The sequence below is a fragment of the Corvus moneduloides genome, chromosome 28, assembly GCF_009650955.1.
Source record: "Corvus moneduloides isolate bCorMon1 chromosome 28, bCorMon1.pri, whole genome shotgun sequence".
In the NCBI taxonomy this organism is placed as follows: domain Eukaryota; kingdom Metazoa; phylum Chordata; class Aves; order Passeriformes; family Corvidae; genus Corvus; species Corvus moneduloides.
This window is the reverse complement of record NC_045503.1, coordinates 1,964,357-1,980,728: the sequence shown is the minus strand read 5'-3', so window position 1 is coordinate 1,980,728 and position 16,372 is coordinate 1,964,357. Positions and strand designations below refer to the sequence as shown.

At 56.1% G+C, this 16,372-nt stretch overlaps 3 protein-coding genes across 3 annotated transcripts; all 3 read right to left on the bottom strand.

The window, feature by feature from the left end:
* Positions 1-3,512: 3,512 nt before the first annotated feature.
* On the bottom strand, positions 3,513-4,460 carry LOC116435775 (mucin-16-like). Its single transcript, XM_032092340.1, has 4 exons — positions 4,247-4,460; positions 4,110-4,136; positions 3,736-3,881; positions 3,513-3,626 (listed from the first exon to the last, which is right to left on the bottom strand). Exons 1-4 carry the CDS (start codon positions 4,458-4,460, stop codon positions 3,513-3,515), a joined length of 501 nt encoding a protein of 166 aa, XP_031948231.1.
* Positions 4,461-4,497: 37 nt separating this feature from the next.
* Positions 4,498-7,854, bottom strand: LOC116435774 (mucin-16-like). Its single transcript, XM_032092339.1, has 11 exons — positions 7,761-7,854; positions 7,506-7,648; positions 7,329-7,396; positions 6,742-6,914; positions 6,605-6,631; positions 6,234-6,376; positions 6,050-6,117; positions 5,503-5,675; positions 5,366-5,392; positions 4,995-5,137; positions 4,498-4,884 (listed from the first exon to the last, which is right to left on the bottom strand). Exons 1-11 carry the CDS (start codon positions 7,852-7,854, stop codon positions 4,498-4,500), a joined length of 1,446 nt encoding a protein of 481 aa, XP_031948230.1.
* On the bottom strand, positions 7,521-11,583 carry LOC116436133 (mucin-16-like). The gene is made up of 8 exons (XM_032093066.1): positions 11,255-11,583; positions 11,071-11,138; positions 10,524-10,696; positions 10,387-10,413; positions 8,760-8,902; positions 8,014-8,649; positions 7,877-7,903; positions 7,521-7,648 (listed from the first exon to the last, which is right to left on the bottom strand). Exons 1-6 carry the CDS (start codon positions 11,519-11,521, stop codon positions 8,083-8,085), a joined length of 1,245 nt encoding a protein of 414 aa, XP_031948957.1. The 5' UTR covers positions 11,522-11,583; the 3' UTR covers positions 7,521-7,648; positions 7,877-7,903; positions 8,014-8,082.
* Positions 11,584-16,372: the final 4,789 nt, after the last annotated feature.

Sequence of the window (16,372 nt, the reverse complement as noted above, 5' to 3'; positions counted from 1 at the left end):
TGTAGGGGAGGTTGGTGATGGTGAAGTTGACGGTGAAACGCTCGAGGGCGGAAGCTGTTGTTGTTGCATGGGTGGGAGCTGGAAGGAGCAGAAATCCAGAATGACAAGGGGCAAGAGCCAGGGTGTCAGGGCTCCGGATGGAAACCCACTGAGGTCTCCTGCTGGCCCTGCTCTCCATGGGGAATGTTGCCACGATCCCCATATTTTCCCTGGGATGTCAGGGCCACAGCCTTCAGTGCCCAGGGGAAGACCCCAGGGAGGCCCTTGCAGCTTCCTGACCCCATCCCGCCCCTGCAAGGTACTCACTGGTCAGCACTGGCTGTTCGTTGTATCCTGGGAAAAGAGAGAGACAGAGGGTCAGGAGCTGGAGCTGGGCAAGGGGCAGCACTGGGGGAGGGCTGGTGTGGGGGAGCAGAGGAGGCCGAGGGAGGAGCTCTGGTCACCATTGACGTAGAGGCTGTCCTTGTCCAGGCTGTAGGGGCCCAGCTGGGTGATGCCTCTGGTCTTGTTGCTCACTTGGTGGTACAGCCCCACCCTGTCCAAAGGCACAGCCGAGGGCTCCTTGCTGTAGGCGCACACGGCGTCCACCCGGGTCTCGTCCCTGTCACTGCCTGGCCTGCAAAACACAGCGACCTCCTTGAGCACTCTCCTCTGCAAATTCTACCTCACAGGTGGGTATTGGGGCGGCCATCGCCATTTCCAAGTCAGAATGAAAGCTCTGCTTTCCCAAAATAGGAGTTCTTCTTGTCCAGTGTCTGCTCTCCGCCTACAGTAAGGCCCCAGGACCTCTGCAGGAGCAAGTAATCAAGGCAATATCTAGCATCTTCTCAAGCTCAGGCCACAACCAGCTTGAGATGAGATTATGGGCAATGAGGGATATTTCTAAAAAAGATGGACCTAAGACAGAAGGTCATTGGGTAGGAGGGAAATAGTGAGAATATCCTGCCTCCATAAAAAACAACAACATGAGCATGTCTGGTCCCTTTACGAGGGAGGGCCTTGCAAAGGAACACAGGGGTGCAGCCCATACCTGAAGTCTGTTGTCTCACATCCTTGGAATACAGGGCCAATGCTGCTTTCCTTCAGCAGGCGGTCGAGCTGCCAAGGGAAGAAGTTTCCCAGATAAGCCATGACCATATCACGGCACTCCCTCCAAGTTGATGCATACAGTGGGGACATGAGTATATCCCACTGATGGTCAACTTACCAAGGTGTTCATAACCCTTTGAGTAGCTCTGAACCTGGCTGAGTCAGGATTCTCCAGGTCGGAAGTGTAGGGGAGGTTGGTGATGGTGAAGTTGACGGTGAAATGCTCGAGGGCGGCAGCTGTCGTTGTTGGATGGGTGGGAGCTGGAAGAAGCAGAAATCCAGAATGACAAGGGGCAAGAGCCAGGGTGTCAGGGCTCTGGATGGAAACCCACTGAGGTCTCCTCCTAGCCCTGCTCTCCATGGGGAATGTTGCCATGATCCCCATATTTTCCCTGGGATGTCAGGGCCACAGCCTTCAGTGCCCAGGGGAAGACCCCAGTGAGGCCCTTGCAGCTTCCTGACCCCATCCCGCCCCTGCAAGGTACTCACTGGTCAGCACTGGCTGTTCGTTGTATCCTGGGAAAAGAGAGAGACAGAGGGTCAGGAGCTGGAGCTGGGCAAGGGGCAGCACTGGGGGAGGGCTGGTGTTGGGGAGCAGAGGAGGCCGAGGGAGGAGCTCTGGTCACCGTTGACGTAGAGGCTGTCCTTGTCCAGGCTGTAGGGGCCCAGCTGGGTGATGCCTCTGGTCTTGTTGCTCACTTGGTGGTACAGCCCCACCCTGTCCAAAGGCGCAGCCGAGGGCTCCTTGCTGTAGGTGCACACGGCGTCCACCCGGGTCTCGTCCCTGTCACTGCCTGGCCTGCAAAACACAGCGACCTCCTTGAGTACTCTCCTCTGCATGTCATCCTCTCAAGGCTGGGTCTTGGAACTGCCTTGGTCATTTCATGGTCATTTGCCTTTCCAAAATATGTGTGTGTGTGTGATTGGTGTCCCGACACTCTTCTGCACCTTCAAAAACATTCTGAGCATGTTCATGAAGGAGAGGGCCTGGAAGGAATTTGGAGTCATCTTGGGATCGGGCCATCACCTCCCGAAGAGGAGAGCGCTGCATGTGAGGTGGAGATAGAAAAGAGAGAGGGAGAGCAGGAAGAAGGAGGGAGAATGTCCTGAGTCTGTAAGAGTGCAGAACATGAGCGTGACTGGTCCCCTTACATAAGTGAGAACACTGCAAAGGCACATTTGAGCAAGACCCATACCTTAAATCTGTTGTCTCACATCTTTGGAATACAGGGCCAATGCTGCTTTCCTTCAGCAGGCGGTCGAGCTGCCAAGGGAAAAGATTTCCCAGTTAGGCCATGGCCATCTCACGGCTCTCCCTCCACCTTTAGAGAGCCTGGGGAGGGCAGGACAATTGCCCAGTGCTGGTCAACTTACGAGCATGTTCATGACCCTTTGTGTAGCTCTGAACTTGGCTGAGTCAGGATTCTCCAGGTCGGAAGTGTAGGGGAGGTTGGTGATGGTGAAGTTGACGGTGAAATGCTCGAGGGCGGCGGCTGTTGTTGTTGCATGGGTGGGAGCTGGAAGGAGCAGAAATCCAGAATGACAAGGGGCAAGAGCCAGGGTGTCAGGGCTCTGGATGGAAACCCACTGAGGTCTCCTGCTGGCCCTGCTCTCCATGGGGAATGTTGCCACGATCCCCATATTTTCCCTGGGATGTCAGGGCCACAGCCTTCAGTGCCCAGGGGAAGACCCCAGGGAGGCCCTTGCAGCTTCCTGACCCCATCCCGCCCCTGCAAGGTACTCACTGGTCAGCACTGGCTGTTCGTTGTATCCTGGGAAAAGAGAGAGACAGAGGGTCAGGAGCTGGAGCTGGGCAAGGGGCAGCACTGGGGGAGGGCTGGTGTGGGGGAGCAGAGGAGGCCGAGGGAGGAGCTCTGGTCACCGTTGACGTAGAGGCTGTCCTTGTCCAGGCTGTAGGGGCCCAGCTGGGTGATGCCTCTGGTCTTGTTGCTCACTTGGTGGTACAGCCCCACCCTGTCCAAAGGCGCAGCCGAGGGCTCCTTGCTGTAGGCGCACACGGCGTCCACCCGGGTCTCGTCCCTGTCACTGCCTGGCCTGCAAAACACAGCGACCTCCTTGAGCACTCTCCTCTGCAAATTCTACCTCACAGGTGGGTATTGGGGCGGCCATCGCCATTTCCAAGTCAGAATGAAAGCTCTGCTTTCCCAAAATAGGAGTTCTTCTTGTCCAGTGTCTGCTCTCCGCCTACAGTAAGGCCCCAGGACCTCTGCAGGAGCAAGTAATCAAGGCAATATCTAGCATCTTCTCAAGCTCAGGCCACAACCAGCTTGAGATGAGATTATGGGCAATGAGGGATATTTCTAAAAAAGATGGACCTAAGACAGAAGGTCATTGGGTAGGAGGGAAATAGTGAGAATATCCTGCCTCCATAAAAAACAACAACATGAGCATGTCTGGTCCCTTTACGAGGGAGGGCCTTGCAAAGGAACACAGGGGTGCAGCCCATACCTGAAGTCTGTTGTCTCACATCCTTGGAATACAGGGCCAATGCTGCTTTCCTTCAGCAGGCGGTCGAGCTGCCAAGGGAAGAAGTTTCCCAGATAAGCCATGACCATATCACGGCACTCCCTCCAAGTTGATGCATACAGTGGGGACATGAGTATATCCCACTGATGGTCAACTTACCAAGGTGTTCATAACCCTTTGAGTAGCTCTGAACCTGGCTGAGTCAGGATTCTCCAGGTCGGAAGTGTAGGGGAGGTTGGTGATGGTGAAGTTTTTGACGGTGAAATGCTCGAGGGCGGCAGCTGTCGTTGTTGGATGGGTGGGAGCTGGAAGAAGCAGAAATCCAGAATGACAAGGGGCAAGAGCCAGGGTGTCAGGGCTCTGGATGGAAACCCACTGAGGTCTCCTCCTAGCCCTGCTCTCCATGGGGAATGTTGCCATGATCCCCATATTTTCCCTGGGATGTCAGGGCCACAGCCTTCAGTGCCCAGGGGAAGACCCCAGTGAGGCCCTTGCAGCTTCCTGACCCCATCCCGCCCCTGCAAGGTACTCACTGGTCAGCACTGGCTGTTCGTTGTATCCTGGGAAAAGAGAGAGACAGAGGGTCAGGAGCTGGAGCTGGGCAAGGGGCAGCACTGGGGGAGGGCTGGTGTTGGGGAGCAGAGGAGGCCGAGGGAGGAGCTCTGGTCACCGTTGACGTAGAGGCTGTCCTTGTCCAGGCTGTAGGGGCCCAGCTGGGTGATGCCTCTGGTCTTGTTGCTCACTTGGTGGTACAGCCCCACCCTGTCCAAAGGCGCAGCCGAGGGCTCCTTGCTGTAGGTGCACACGGCGTCCACCCGGGTCTCGTCCCTGTCACTGCCTGGCCTGCAAAACACAGCGACCTCCTTGAGTACTCTCCTCTGCATGTCATCCTCTCAAGGCTGGGTCTTGGAACTGCCTTGGTCATTTCATGGTCATTTGCCTTTCCAAAATATGTGTGTGTGTGTGATTGGTGTCCCGACACTCTTCTGCACCTTCAAAAACATTCTGAGCATGTTCATGAAGGAGAGGGCCTGGAAGGAATTTGGAGTCATCTTGGGATCGGGCCATCACCTCCCGAAGAGGAGAGCGCTGCATGTGAGGTGGAGATAGAAAAGAGAGAGGGAGAGCAGGAAGAAGGAGGGAGAATGTCCTGAGTCTGTAAGAGTGCAGAACATGAGCGTGACTGGTCCCCTTACATAAGTGAGAACACTGCAAAGGCACATTTGAGCAAGACCCATACCTTAAATCTGTTGTCTCACATCTTTGGAATACAGGGCCAATGCTGCTTTCCTTCAGCAGGCGGTCGAGCTGCCAAGGGAAAAGATTTCCCAGTTAGGCCATGGCCATCTCACGGCTCTCCCTCCACCTTTAGAGAGCCTGGGGAGGGCAGGACAATTGCCCAGTGCTGGTCAACTTACGAGCATGTTCATGACCCTTTGTGTAGCTCTGAACTTGGCTGAGTCAGGATTCTCCAGGTCGGAAGTGTAGGGGAGGTTGGTGATGGTGAAGTTGACGGTGAAACGCTCGAGGGCGGCAGCTGTTGTTGTTGCATGGGTGGGAGCTGGAAGGAGCAGAAATCCAGAATGACAAGGGGCAAGAGCCAGGGTGTCAGGGCTCCGGATGGAAACCCACTGAGGTCTCCTGCTGGCCCTGCTCTCCATGGGGAATGTTGCCACGATCCCCATATTTTCCCTGGGATGTCAGGGCCACAGCCTTCAGTGCCCAGGGGAAGACCCCAGGGAGGCCCTTGCAGCTTCCTGACCCCATCCCGCCCCTGCAAGGTACTCACTGGTCAGCACTGGCTGTTCGTTGTATCCTGGGAAAAGAGAGAGACAGAGGGTCAGGAGCTGGAGCTGGGCAAGGGGCAGCACTGGGGGAGGGCTGGTGTGGGGGAGCAGAGGAGGCCGAGGGAGGAGCTCTGGTCACCGTTGACGTAGAGGCTGTCCTTGTCCAGGCTGTAGGGGCCCAGCTGGGTGATGCCTCTGGTCTTGTTGCTCACTTGGTGGTACAGCCCCACCCTGTCCAAAGGCGCAGCCGAGGGCTCCTTGCTGTAGGCGCACACGGCGTCCACCCGGGTCTCGTCCCTGTCACTGCCTGGCCTGCAAAACACAGCGACCTCCCTCAGAAATCCTCCTCTGCACATTCTCCGTTCATGGCTGGGCCCTGGGGCTGCCATGGACGTTCCTTTGTTGGAATGCAAAAACATCTGTGTGTGTTATGGTCAGGCACTGCTGTCCACCTTCACTAACACCCTGGAGGTGTTCAGGACGGAAAGAGGCATCAAGTACTTAGGAGTGATTCTTGGGCTACTCCATGTCCTACACAAGCTGAGAGTGCATGCAGTGAGGGGAGGCTCTAAGACAGGAGGGCATTATGGAGACAGTACTGCCTTCATAGAAGAGGCACCCAGAGCTGGACCACTATGTCCAGCATCCTCAGACCAAGGCACCTGCACGGGGACAATGACCCATACCTGAAAGCTGTTGTCACACATCCTTGGAAATTGGGGCCAATGCTGCTTTCCTTCAGCAAGCGGTCGAGCTGCCAAGGGGAGAAGTGTCACAATTAAGTCATAGCCAGCTCCCTGCACTCCCTCCAAGGTGATGAGTACAAGGACCAGTTGGGACAAGGCCTTGGTCATGAGAAGGGCCACTTACCAAGGCGGCTGTGACTGACTGTGTAGCATTGTACTTGGCCGAGTCAGGATTCTCCAGGTCGGAAGTGTAGGGGAGGTTGGTGATGGTGAAGTTGACGGTGAAACACTCGAGGGCGGCAGCTGTCGTTGTTGCATGGGTGGGAGCTGGAAGAAGCAGAAATCCAGAATGACAAGGGGCAAGAGCCAGGGTGTCAGGGCTCTGGATGGAAACCCACTGAGGTCTCCTGCTGGCCCTGCTCTCCATGGGGAATGTTGCCACGATCCCCATATTTTCCCTGGGATGTCAGGGCCACAGCCTTCAGTGCCCAGGGGAAGACCCCAGGGAGGCCCTTGCAGCTTCCTGACCCCATCCCGCCCCTGCAAGGTACTCACTGGTCAGCACTGGCTGTTCATTGTATCCTGGGAAAAGAGAGAGACAGAGGGTCAGGAGCTGGAGCTGGGCAAGGGGCAGCACTGGGGGAGGGCTGGTGTGGGGGAGCAGAGGAGGCCGAGGGAGGAGCTCTGGTCACCGTTGACGTAGAGGCTGTCCTTGTCCAGGCTGTAGGGGCCCAGCTGGGTGATGCCTCTGGTCTTGTTGCTCACTTGGTGGTACAGCCCCACCCTGTCCAAAGGCGCAGCCGAGGGCTCCTTGCTGTAGGCGCACACGGCGTCCACCCGGGTCTCGTCCCTGTCACTGCCTGGCCTGCAAAACACAGCGACCTCCTTGAGCACTCTCCTCTGCAAATTCTACCTCACAGGTGGGTATTGGGGCGGCCATCGCCATTTCCAAGTCAGAATGAAAGCTCTGCTTTCCCAAAATAGGAGTTCTTCTTGTCCAGTGTCTGCTCTCCGCCTACAGTAAGGCCCCAGGACCTCTGCAGGAGCAAGTAATCAAGGCAATATCTAGCATCTTCTCAAGCTCAGGCCACAACCAGCTTGAGATGAGATTATGGGCAATGAGGGATATTTCTAAAAAAGATGGACCTAAGACAGAAGGTCATTGGGTAGGAGGGAAATAGTGAGAATATCCTGCCTCCATAAAAAACAACAACATGAGCATGTCTGGTCCCTTTACAAGGGAGGGCCTTGCAAAGGAACACAGGGGTGCAGCCCATACCTGAAGTCTGTTGTCTCACATCCTTGGAATACAGGGCCAATGCTGCTTTCCTTCAGCAGGCGGTCGAGCTGCCAAGGGAAGAAGTTTCCCAGATAAGCCATGACCATATCACGGCACTCCCTCCAAGTTGATGCATACAGTGGGGACATGAGTATATCCCACTGATGGTCAACTTACCAAGGTGTTCATAACCCTTTGAGTAGCTCTGAACCTGGCTGAGTCAGGATTCTCCAGGTCGGAAGTGTAGGGGAGGTTGGTGATGGTGAAGTTGACGGTGAAATGCTCGAGGGCGGCAGCTGTCGTTGTTGGATGGGTGGGAGCTGGAAGAAGCAGAAATCCAGAATGACAAGGGGCAAGAGCCAGGGTGTCAGGGCTCTGGATGGAAACCCACTGAGGTCTCCTCCTAGCCCTGCTCTCCATGGGGAATGTTGCCATGATCCCCATTTTTTCCCTGGGATGTCAGGGCCACAGCCTTCAGTGCCCAGGGGAAGACCCCAGTGAGGCCCTTGCAGCTTCCTGACCCCATCCCGCCCCTGCAAGGTACTCACTGGTCAGCACTGGCTGTTCGTTGTATCCTGGGAAAAGAGAGAGACAGAGGGTCAGGAGCTGGAGCTGGGCAAGGGGCAGCACTGGGGGAGGGCTGGTGTTGGGGAGCAGAGGAGGCCGAGGGAGGAGCTCTGGTCACCGTTGACGTAGAGGCTGTCCTTGTCCAGGCTGTAGGGGCCCAGCTGGGTGATGCCTCTGGTCTTGTTGCTCACTTGGTGGTACAGCCCCACCCTGTCCAAAGGCGCAGCCGAGGGCTCCTTGCTGTAGGTGCACACGGCGTCCACCCGGGTCTCGTCCCTGTCACTGCCTGGCCTGCAAAACACAGCGACCTCCTTGAGTACTCTCCTCTGCATGTCATCCTCTCAAGGCTGGGTCTTGGAACTGCCTTGGTCATTTCATGGTCATTTGCCTTTCCAAAATATGTGTGTGTGTGATTGGTGTCCCGACACTCTTCTGCACCTTCAAAAACATTCTGAGCATGTTCATGAAGGAGAGGGCCTGGAAGGAATTTGGAGTCATCTTGGGATCGGGCCATCACCTCCCGAAGAGGAGAGCGCTGCATGTGAGGTGGAGATAGAAAAGAGAGAGGGAGAGCAGGAAGAAGGAGGGAGAATGTCCTGAGTCTGTAAGAGTGCAGAACATGAGCGTGACTGGTCCCCTTACATAAGTGAGAACACTGCAAAGGCACATTTGAGCAAGACCCATACCTTAAATCTGTTGTCTCACATCTTTGGAATACAGGGCCAATGCTGCTTTCCTTCAGCAGGCGGTCGAGCTGCCAAGGGAAAAGATTTCCCAGTTAGGCCATGGCCATCTCACGGCTCTCCCTCCACCTTTAGAGAGCCTGGGGGGGGCAGGACAATTGCCCAGTGCTGGTCAACTTACGAGCATGTTCATGACCCTTTGTGTAGCTCTGAACTTGGCTGAGTCAGGATTCTCCAGGTCGGAAGTGTAGGGGAGGTTGGTGATGGTGAAGTTGACGGTGAAATGCTCGAGGGCGGCAGCTGTTGTTGTTGCATGGGTGGGAGCTGGAAGGAGCAGAAATCCAGAATGACAAGGGGCAAGAGCCAGGGTGTCAGGGCTCCGGATGGAAACCCACTGAGGTCTCCTGCTGACCCTGCTCTCCATGGGGAATGTTGCCACGATCCCCATATTTTCCCTGGGATGTCAGGGCCACAGCCTTCAGTGCCCAGGGGAAGACCCCAGGGAGGCCCTTGCAGCTTCCTGACCCCATCCCGCCCCTGCAAGGTACTCACTGGTCAGCACTGGCTGTTCATTGTATCCTGGGAAAAGAGAGAGACAGAGGGTCAGGAGCTGGAGCTGGGCAAGGGGCAGCACTGGGGGAGGGCTGGTGTGGGGGAGCAGAGGAGGCCGAGGGAGGAGCTCTGGTCACCGTTGACGTAGAGGCTGTCCTTGTCCAGGCTGTAGGGGCCCAGCTGGGTGATGCCTCTGGTCTTGTTGCTCACTTGGTGGTACAGCCCCACCCTGTCCAAAGGCGCAGCCGAGGGCTCCTTGCTGTAGGCGCACACGGCGTCCACCCGGGTCTCGTCCCTGTCACTGCCTGGCCTGCAAAACACAGCGACCTCCTTGAGTACTCTCCTCTGCATGTCATCCTCTCAAGGCTGGGTCTTGGAACTGCCTTGGTCATTTCATGGTCATTTGCCTTTCCAAAATATGTGTGTGTGTGTGATTGGTGTCCCGACACTCTTCTGCACCTTCAAAAACATTCTGAGCATGTTCATGAAGGAGAGGGCCTGGAAGGAATTTGGAGTCATCTTGGGATCGGGCCATCACCTCCCGAAGAGGAGAGCGCTGCATGTGAGGTGGAGATAGAAAAGAGAGAGGGAGAGCAGGAAGGAGGAGGGAGAATGTCCTGAGTCTGTAAGAGTGCAGAACATGAGCGTGACTGGTCCCCTTACATAAGTGAGAACACTGCAAAGGCACATTTGAGCAAGACCCATACCTTAAATCTGTTGTCTCACATCTTTGGAATACAGGGCCAATGCTGCTTTCCTTCAGCAGGCGGTCGAGCTGCCAAGGGAAAAGGTTTCCCAGTTAGGCCATGGCCATCTCACGGCTCTCCCTCCACCTTTAGAGAGCCTGGGGAGGGCAGGACAATTGCCCAGTGCTGGTCAACTTACGAGCATGTTCATGACCCTTTGTGTAGCTCTGAACTTGGCTGAGTCAGGATTCTCCAGGTCGGAAGTGTAGGGGAGGTTGGTGATGGTGAAGTTGACGGTGAAACGCTCGAGGGCGGAAGCTGTTGTTGTTGCATGGGTGGGAGCTGGAAGAAGCAGAAATCCAGTATGACAAGGGGCAAGAGCCAGGGTGTCAGGGCTCCAGATGGAAACCCACTGAGGTCTCCTGCTGGCCCTGCTCTCCATGGGGAATGTTGCCACGATCCCCATATTTTCCCTGGGATGTCAGGGCCACAGCCTTCAGAGCCCAGGGGAAGACCCCAGGGAGGCCCTTGCAGCTTCCTGACCCCATCCCGCCCGTGCAAGGTACTCACTGGTCAGCACTGGCTGTTCGTTGTATCCTGGGAAAAGAGAGAGACAGAGGGTCAGGAGCTGGGGCTGGGCAAGGGGCAGCACTGGGGGAGGGCTGGTGTGGGGGAGCAGAGGAGGCCGAGGGAGGAGCTCTGGTCACCGTTGACGTAGAGGCTGTCCTTGTCCAGGCTGTAGGGGCCCAGCTGGGTGATGCCTCTGGTCTTGTTGCTCACTTGGTGGTACAGCCCCACCCTGTCCAAAGGCGCAGCCGAGGGCTCCTTGCTGTAGGTGCACACGGCGTCCACCCGGGTCTCGTCCCTGTCACTGCCTGGCCTGCAAAACACAGCGACCTCCCTCAGAAATCCTCCTCTGCACATTCTCCGTTCATGGCTGGGCCCTGGGGCTGCCATGGACGTTCCTTTGTTGGAACGCAAAAACATCTGTGTGTGTTATGGTCAGGCACTGCTGTCCACCTTCACTAACACCCTGGAGGTGTTCAGGATGGAAAGAGGCATCAAGTACTTAGGAGTGATTCTTGGGCTACTCCATGTCCTACACAAGCTGAGAGTGCATGCAGTGAGGGGAGGCTCTAAGACAGGAGGGCATTATGGAGACAGTTCTGCCTTCATAGAAGAGGCACCCAGAGCTGGACCACTATGTCCAGCATCCTCAGACCAAGGCACCTGCACGGGGACAATGACCCATACCTGAAAGCTGTTGTCACACATCCTTGGAAATTGGGGCCAATGCTGCTTTCCTTCAGCAAGCGGTCGAGCTGCCAAGGGGAGAAGTGTCACAATTAAGTCATAGCCAGCTCCCTGCACTCCCTCCAAGGTGATGAGTACAAGGACCAGTTGGGACAAGGCCTTGGTCATAAGAAGGGCCACTTACCAAGGCGGCTGTGACTGACTGTGTAGCATTGTACTTGGCCGAGTCAGGATTCTCCAGGTCGGAAGTGTAGGGGAGGTTGGTGATGGTGAAGTTGACGGTGAAACGCTCGAGGGCGGCAGCTGTTGTTGTTGCATGGGTGGGAGCTGGAAGAAGCAGAAATCCAGAATGACAAGGGGCAAGAGCCAGGGTGTCAGGGCTCTGGATGGAAACCCACTGAGGTCTCCTGCTGGCCCTGCTCTCCATGGGGAATGTTGCCACGATCCCCATATTTTCCCTGGGATGTCAGGGCCACAGCCTTCAGTGCCCAGGGGAAGACCCCAGGGAGGCCCTTGCAGCTTCCTGACCCCATCCCGCCCCTGCAAGGTACTCACTGGTCAGCACTGGCTGTTCATTGTATCCTGGGAAAAGAGAGAGACAGAGGGTCAGGAGCTGGAGCTGGGCAAGGGGCAGCACTGGGGGAGGGCTGGTGTGGGGGAGCAGAGGAGGCCGAGGGAGGAGCTCTGGTCACCGTTGATGTAGAGGCTGTCCTTGTCCAGGCTGTAGGGGCCCAGCTGGGTGATGCCTCTGGTCTTGTTGCTCACTTGGTGGTACAGCCCCACCCTGTCCAAAGGCGCAGCCGAGGGCTCCTTGCTGTAGGCGCACACGGCGTCCACCCGGGTCTCGTCCCTGTCACTGCCTGGCCTGCAAAACACAGCGACCTCCTTGAGCACTCTCCTCTGCAAATTCTACCTCACAGGTGGGTATTGGGGCGGCCATCGCCATTTCCAAGTCAGAATGAAAGCTCTGCTTTCCCAAAATAGGAGTTCTTCTTGTCCAGTGTCTGCTCTCCGCCTACAGTAAGGCCCCAGGACCTCTGCAGGAGCAAGTAATCAAGGCAATATCTAGCATCTTCTCAAGCTCAGGCCACAACCAGCTTGAGATGAGATTATGGGCAATGAGGGATATTTCTAAAAAAGATGGACCTAAGACAGAAGGTCATTGGGTAGGAGGGAAATAGTGAGAATATCCTGCCTCCATAAAAAACAACAACATGAGCATGTCTGGTCCCTTTACAAGGGAGGGCCTTGCAAAGGAACACAGGGGTGCAGCCCATACCTGAAGTCTGTTGTCTCACATCCTTGGAATACAGGGCCAATGCTGCTTTCCTTCAGCAGGCGGTCGAGCTGCCAAGGGAAGAAGTTTCCCAGATAAGCCATGACCATATCACGGCACTCCCTCCAAGTTGATGCATACAGTGGGGACATGAGTATATCCCACTGATGGTCAACTTACCAAGGTGTTCATAACCCTTTGAGTAGCTCTGAACCTGGCTGAGTCAGGATTCTCCAGGTCAGAAGTGTAGGGGAGGTTGGTGATGGTGAAGTTGACGGTGAAATGCTCGAGGGCGGCAGCTGTCGTTGTTGGATGGGTGGGAGCTGGAAGAAGCAGAAATCCAGAATGACAAGGGGCAAGAGCCAGGGTGTCAGGGCTCTGGATGGAAACCCACTGAGGTCTCCTGCTGGCCCTGCTCTCCATGGGGAATGTTGCCACGATCCCCATATTTTCCCTGGGATGTCAGGGCCACAGCCTTCAGTGCCCAGGGGAAGACCCCAGGGAGGCCCTTGCAGCTTCCTGACCCCATCCCGCCCCTGCAAGGTACTCACTGGTCAGCACTGGCTGTTCGTTGTATCCTGGGAAAAGAGAGAGACAGAGGGTCAGGAGCTGGAGCTGGGTAAGGGGCAGCACTGGGGGAGGGCTGGTGTGGGGGAGCAGAGGAGGCCGAGGGAGGAGCTCTGGTCACCGTTGACGTAGAGGCTGTCCTTGTCCAGGCTGTAGGGGCCCAGCTGGGTGATGCCTCTGGTCTTGTTGCTCACTTGGTGGTACAGCCCCACCCTGTCCAAAGGCGCAGCCGAGGGCTCCTTGCTGTAGGCGCACACGGCATCCACCCGGGTCTCGTCCCTGTCACTGCCTGGCCTGCAAAACACAGCGACCTCCCTCAGAAATCCTCCTCTGCACATTCTCCGTTCATGGCTGGGCCCTGGGGCTGCCATGGACGTTCCTTTGTTGGAACGCAAAAACATCTGTGTGTGTTATGGTCAGGCACTGCTGTCCACCTTCACTAACACCCTGGAGGTGTTCAGGATGGAAAGAGGCATCAAGTACTTAGGAGTGATTCTTGGGCTACTCCATGTCCTACACAAGCTGAGAGTGCATGCAGTGAGGGGAGGCTCTAAGACAGGAGGGCATTATGGAGACAGTTCTGCCTTCATAGAAGAGGCACCCAGAGCTGGACCACTATGTCCAGCATCCTCAGACCAAGGCACCTGTATGGGGACAATGACCCATACCTGAAAGCTGTTGTCACACATCCTTGGAAATTGGGGCCAATGCTGCTTTCCTTCAGCAAGCGGTCGAGCTGCCAAGGGGAGAAGTGTCACAATTAAGTCATAGCCAGCTCCCTGCACTCCCTCCAAGGTGATGAGTACAAGGACCAGTTGGGACAAGGCCTTGGTCATGAGAAGGGCCACTTACCAAGGCGGCTGTGACTGACTGTGTAGCATTGTACTTGGCCGAGTCAGGATTCTCCAGGTCGGAAGTGTAGGGGAGGTTGGTGATGGTGAAGTTGACGGTGAAATGCTCGAGGGCGGCAGCTGTCGTTGTTGCATGGGTGGGAGCTGGAAGAAGCAGAAATCCAGAATGACAAGGGGCAAGAGCCAGGGTGTCAGGGCTCTGGATGGAAACCCACTGAGGTCTCCTGCTGGCCCTGCTCTCCATGGGGAATGTTGCCACGATCCCCATATTTTCCCTGGGATGTCAGGGCCACAGCCTTCAGTGCCCAGGGGAAGACCCCAGGGAGGCCCTTGCAGCTTCCTGACCCCATCCCGCCCCTGCAAGGTACTCACTGGTCAGCACTGGCTGTTCGTTGTATCCTGGGAAAAGAGAGAGACAGAGGGTCAGGAGCTGGAGCTGGGCAAGGGGCAGCACTGGGGGAGGGCTGGTGTGGGGGAGCAGAGGAGGCCGAGGGAGGAGCTCTGGTCACCGTTGACGTAGAGGCTGTCCTTGTCCAGGCTGTAGGGGCCCAGCTGGGTGATGCCTCTGGTCTTGTTGCTCACTTGGTGGTACAGCCCCACCCTGTCCAAAGGCGCAGCCGAGGGCTCCTTGCTGTAGGCGCACACGGCGTCCACCCGGGTCTCGTCCCTGTGACTGCCTGGCCTGCAAAACACAGCGACCTCCTTGAGCACTCTCCTCTGCAAATTCTACCTCACAGGTGGGTATTGGGGCGGCCATCGCCATTTCCAAGTCAGAATGAAAGCTCTGCTTTCCCTAAATAGGAGTTCTTCTTGTCCAGTGTCTGCTCTCCGCCTACAGTAAGGCCCCAGGACCTCTGCAGGAGCAAGTAATCAAGGCAATATCTAGCATCTTCTCAAGCTCAGGCCACAACCAGCTTGAGATGAGATTATGGGCAATGAGGGATATTTCTAAAAAAGATGGACCTAAGACAGAAGGTCATTGGGTAGGAGGGAAATAGTGAGAATATCCTGCCTCCATAAAAAACAACAACATGAGCATGTCTGGTCCCTTTACAAGGGAGGGCCTTGCAAAGGAACACAGGGGTGCAGCCCATACCTGAAGTCTGTTGTCTCACATCCTTGGAATACAGGGCCAATGCTGCTTTCCTTCAGCAGGCGGTCGAGCTGCCAAGGGAAGAAGTTTCCCAGATAAGCCATGACCATATCACGGCACTCCCTCCAAGTTGATGCATACAGTGGGGACATGAGTATATCCCACTGATGGTCAACTTACCAAGGTGTTCATAACCCTTTGAGTAGCTCTGAACCTGGCTGAGTCAGGATTCTCCAGGTCGGAAGTGTAGGGGAGGTTGGTGATGGTGAAGCTGACGGTGAAATGCTCGAGGGCGGCAGCTGTCGTTGTTGCATGGGTGGGAGCTGGAAGAAGCAGAAATCCAGAATGACAAGGGGCAAGAGCCAGGGTGTCAGGGCTCTGGATGGAAACCCACTGAGGTCTCCTGCTGGCCCTGCTCTCCATGGGGAATGTTGCCACGATCCCCATTTTTTCCCTGGGATGTCAGGGCCACAGCCTTCAGTGCCCAGGGGAAGACCCCAGGGAGGCCCTTGCAGCTTCCTGACCCCATCCCGCCCCTGCAAGGTACTCACTGGTCAGCACTGGCTGTTCGTTGTATCCTGGGAAAAGAGAGAGACAGAGGGTCAGGAGCTGGAGCTGGGCAAGGGGCAGCACTGGGGGAGGGCTGGTGTGGGGGAGCAGAAGAGGCCGAGGGAGGAGCTCTGGTCACCGTTGACGTAGAGGCTGTCCTTGTCCAGGCTGTAGGGGCCCAGCTGGGTGATGCCTCTGGTCTTGTTGCTCACTTGGTGGTACAGCCCCACCCTGTCCAAAGGCGCAGCCGAGGGCTCCTTGCTGTAGGCGCACACGGCGTCCACCCGGGTCTCGTCCCTGTCACTGCCTGGCCTGCAAAACACAGCGACCTCCTTGAGCACTCTCCTCTGCATGTCATCCTCTCAAGGCTGGGTCTTGGAACTGCCTTGGTCATTTCATGGTCATTTGCCTTTCCAAAATATGTGTGTGTGTGTGTGATTGGTGTCCCGACACTCTTCTGCACCTTCAAAAACATTCTGAGCATGTTCATGAAGGAGAGGGCCTGGAAGGAATTTGGAGTCATCTTGGGATCGGGCCATCACCTCCCGAAGAGGAGAGCGCTGCATGTGAGGTGGAGATAGAAAAGAGAGAGGGAGAGCAGGAAGAAGGAGGGAGAATGTCCTGAGTCTGTAAGAGTGCAGAACATGAGCGTGACTGGTCCCCTTACATAAGTGAGAACACTGCAAAGGCACATTTGAGCAAGACCCATACCTTAAATCTGTTGTCTCACATCTTTGGAATACAGGGCCAATGCTGCTTTCCTTCAGCAGGCGGTCGAGCTGCCAAGGGAAAAGATTTCCCAGTTAGGCCATGGCCATCTCACAGCTCTCCCTCCACCTTTGGAGAGCCTGGGGAGGGCAGGACAATTGCCCAGTGCTGGTCAACTTACAAGCATGTTCATGACCCTTTGTGTAGCTCGGAACTTGGCTGAGTCAGGATTCTCCAGGTCGGAAGTGTAGGGGAGGT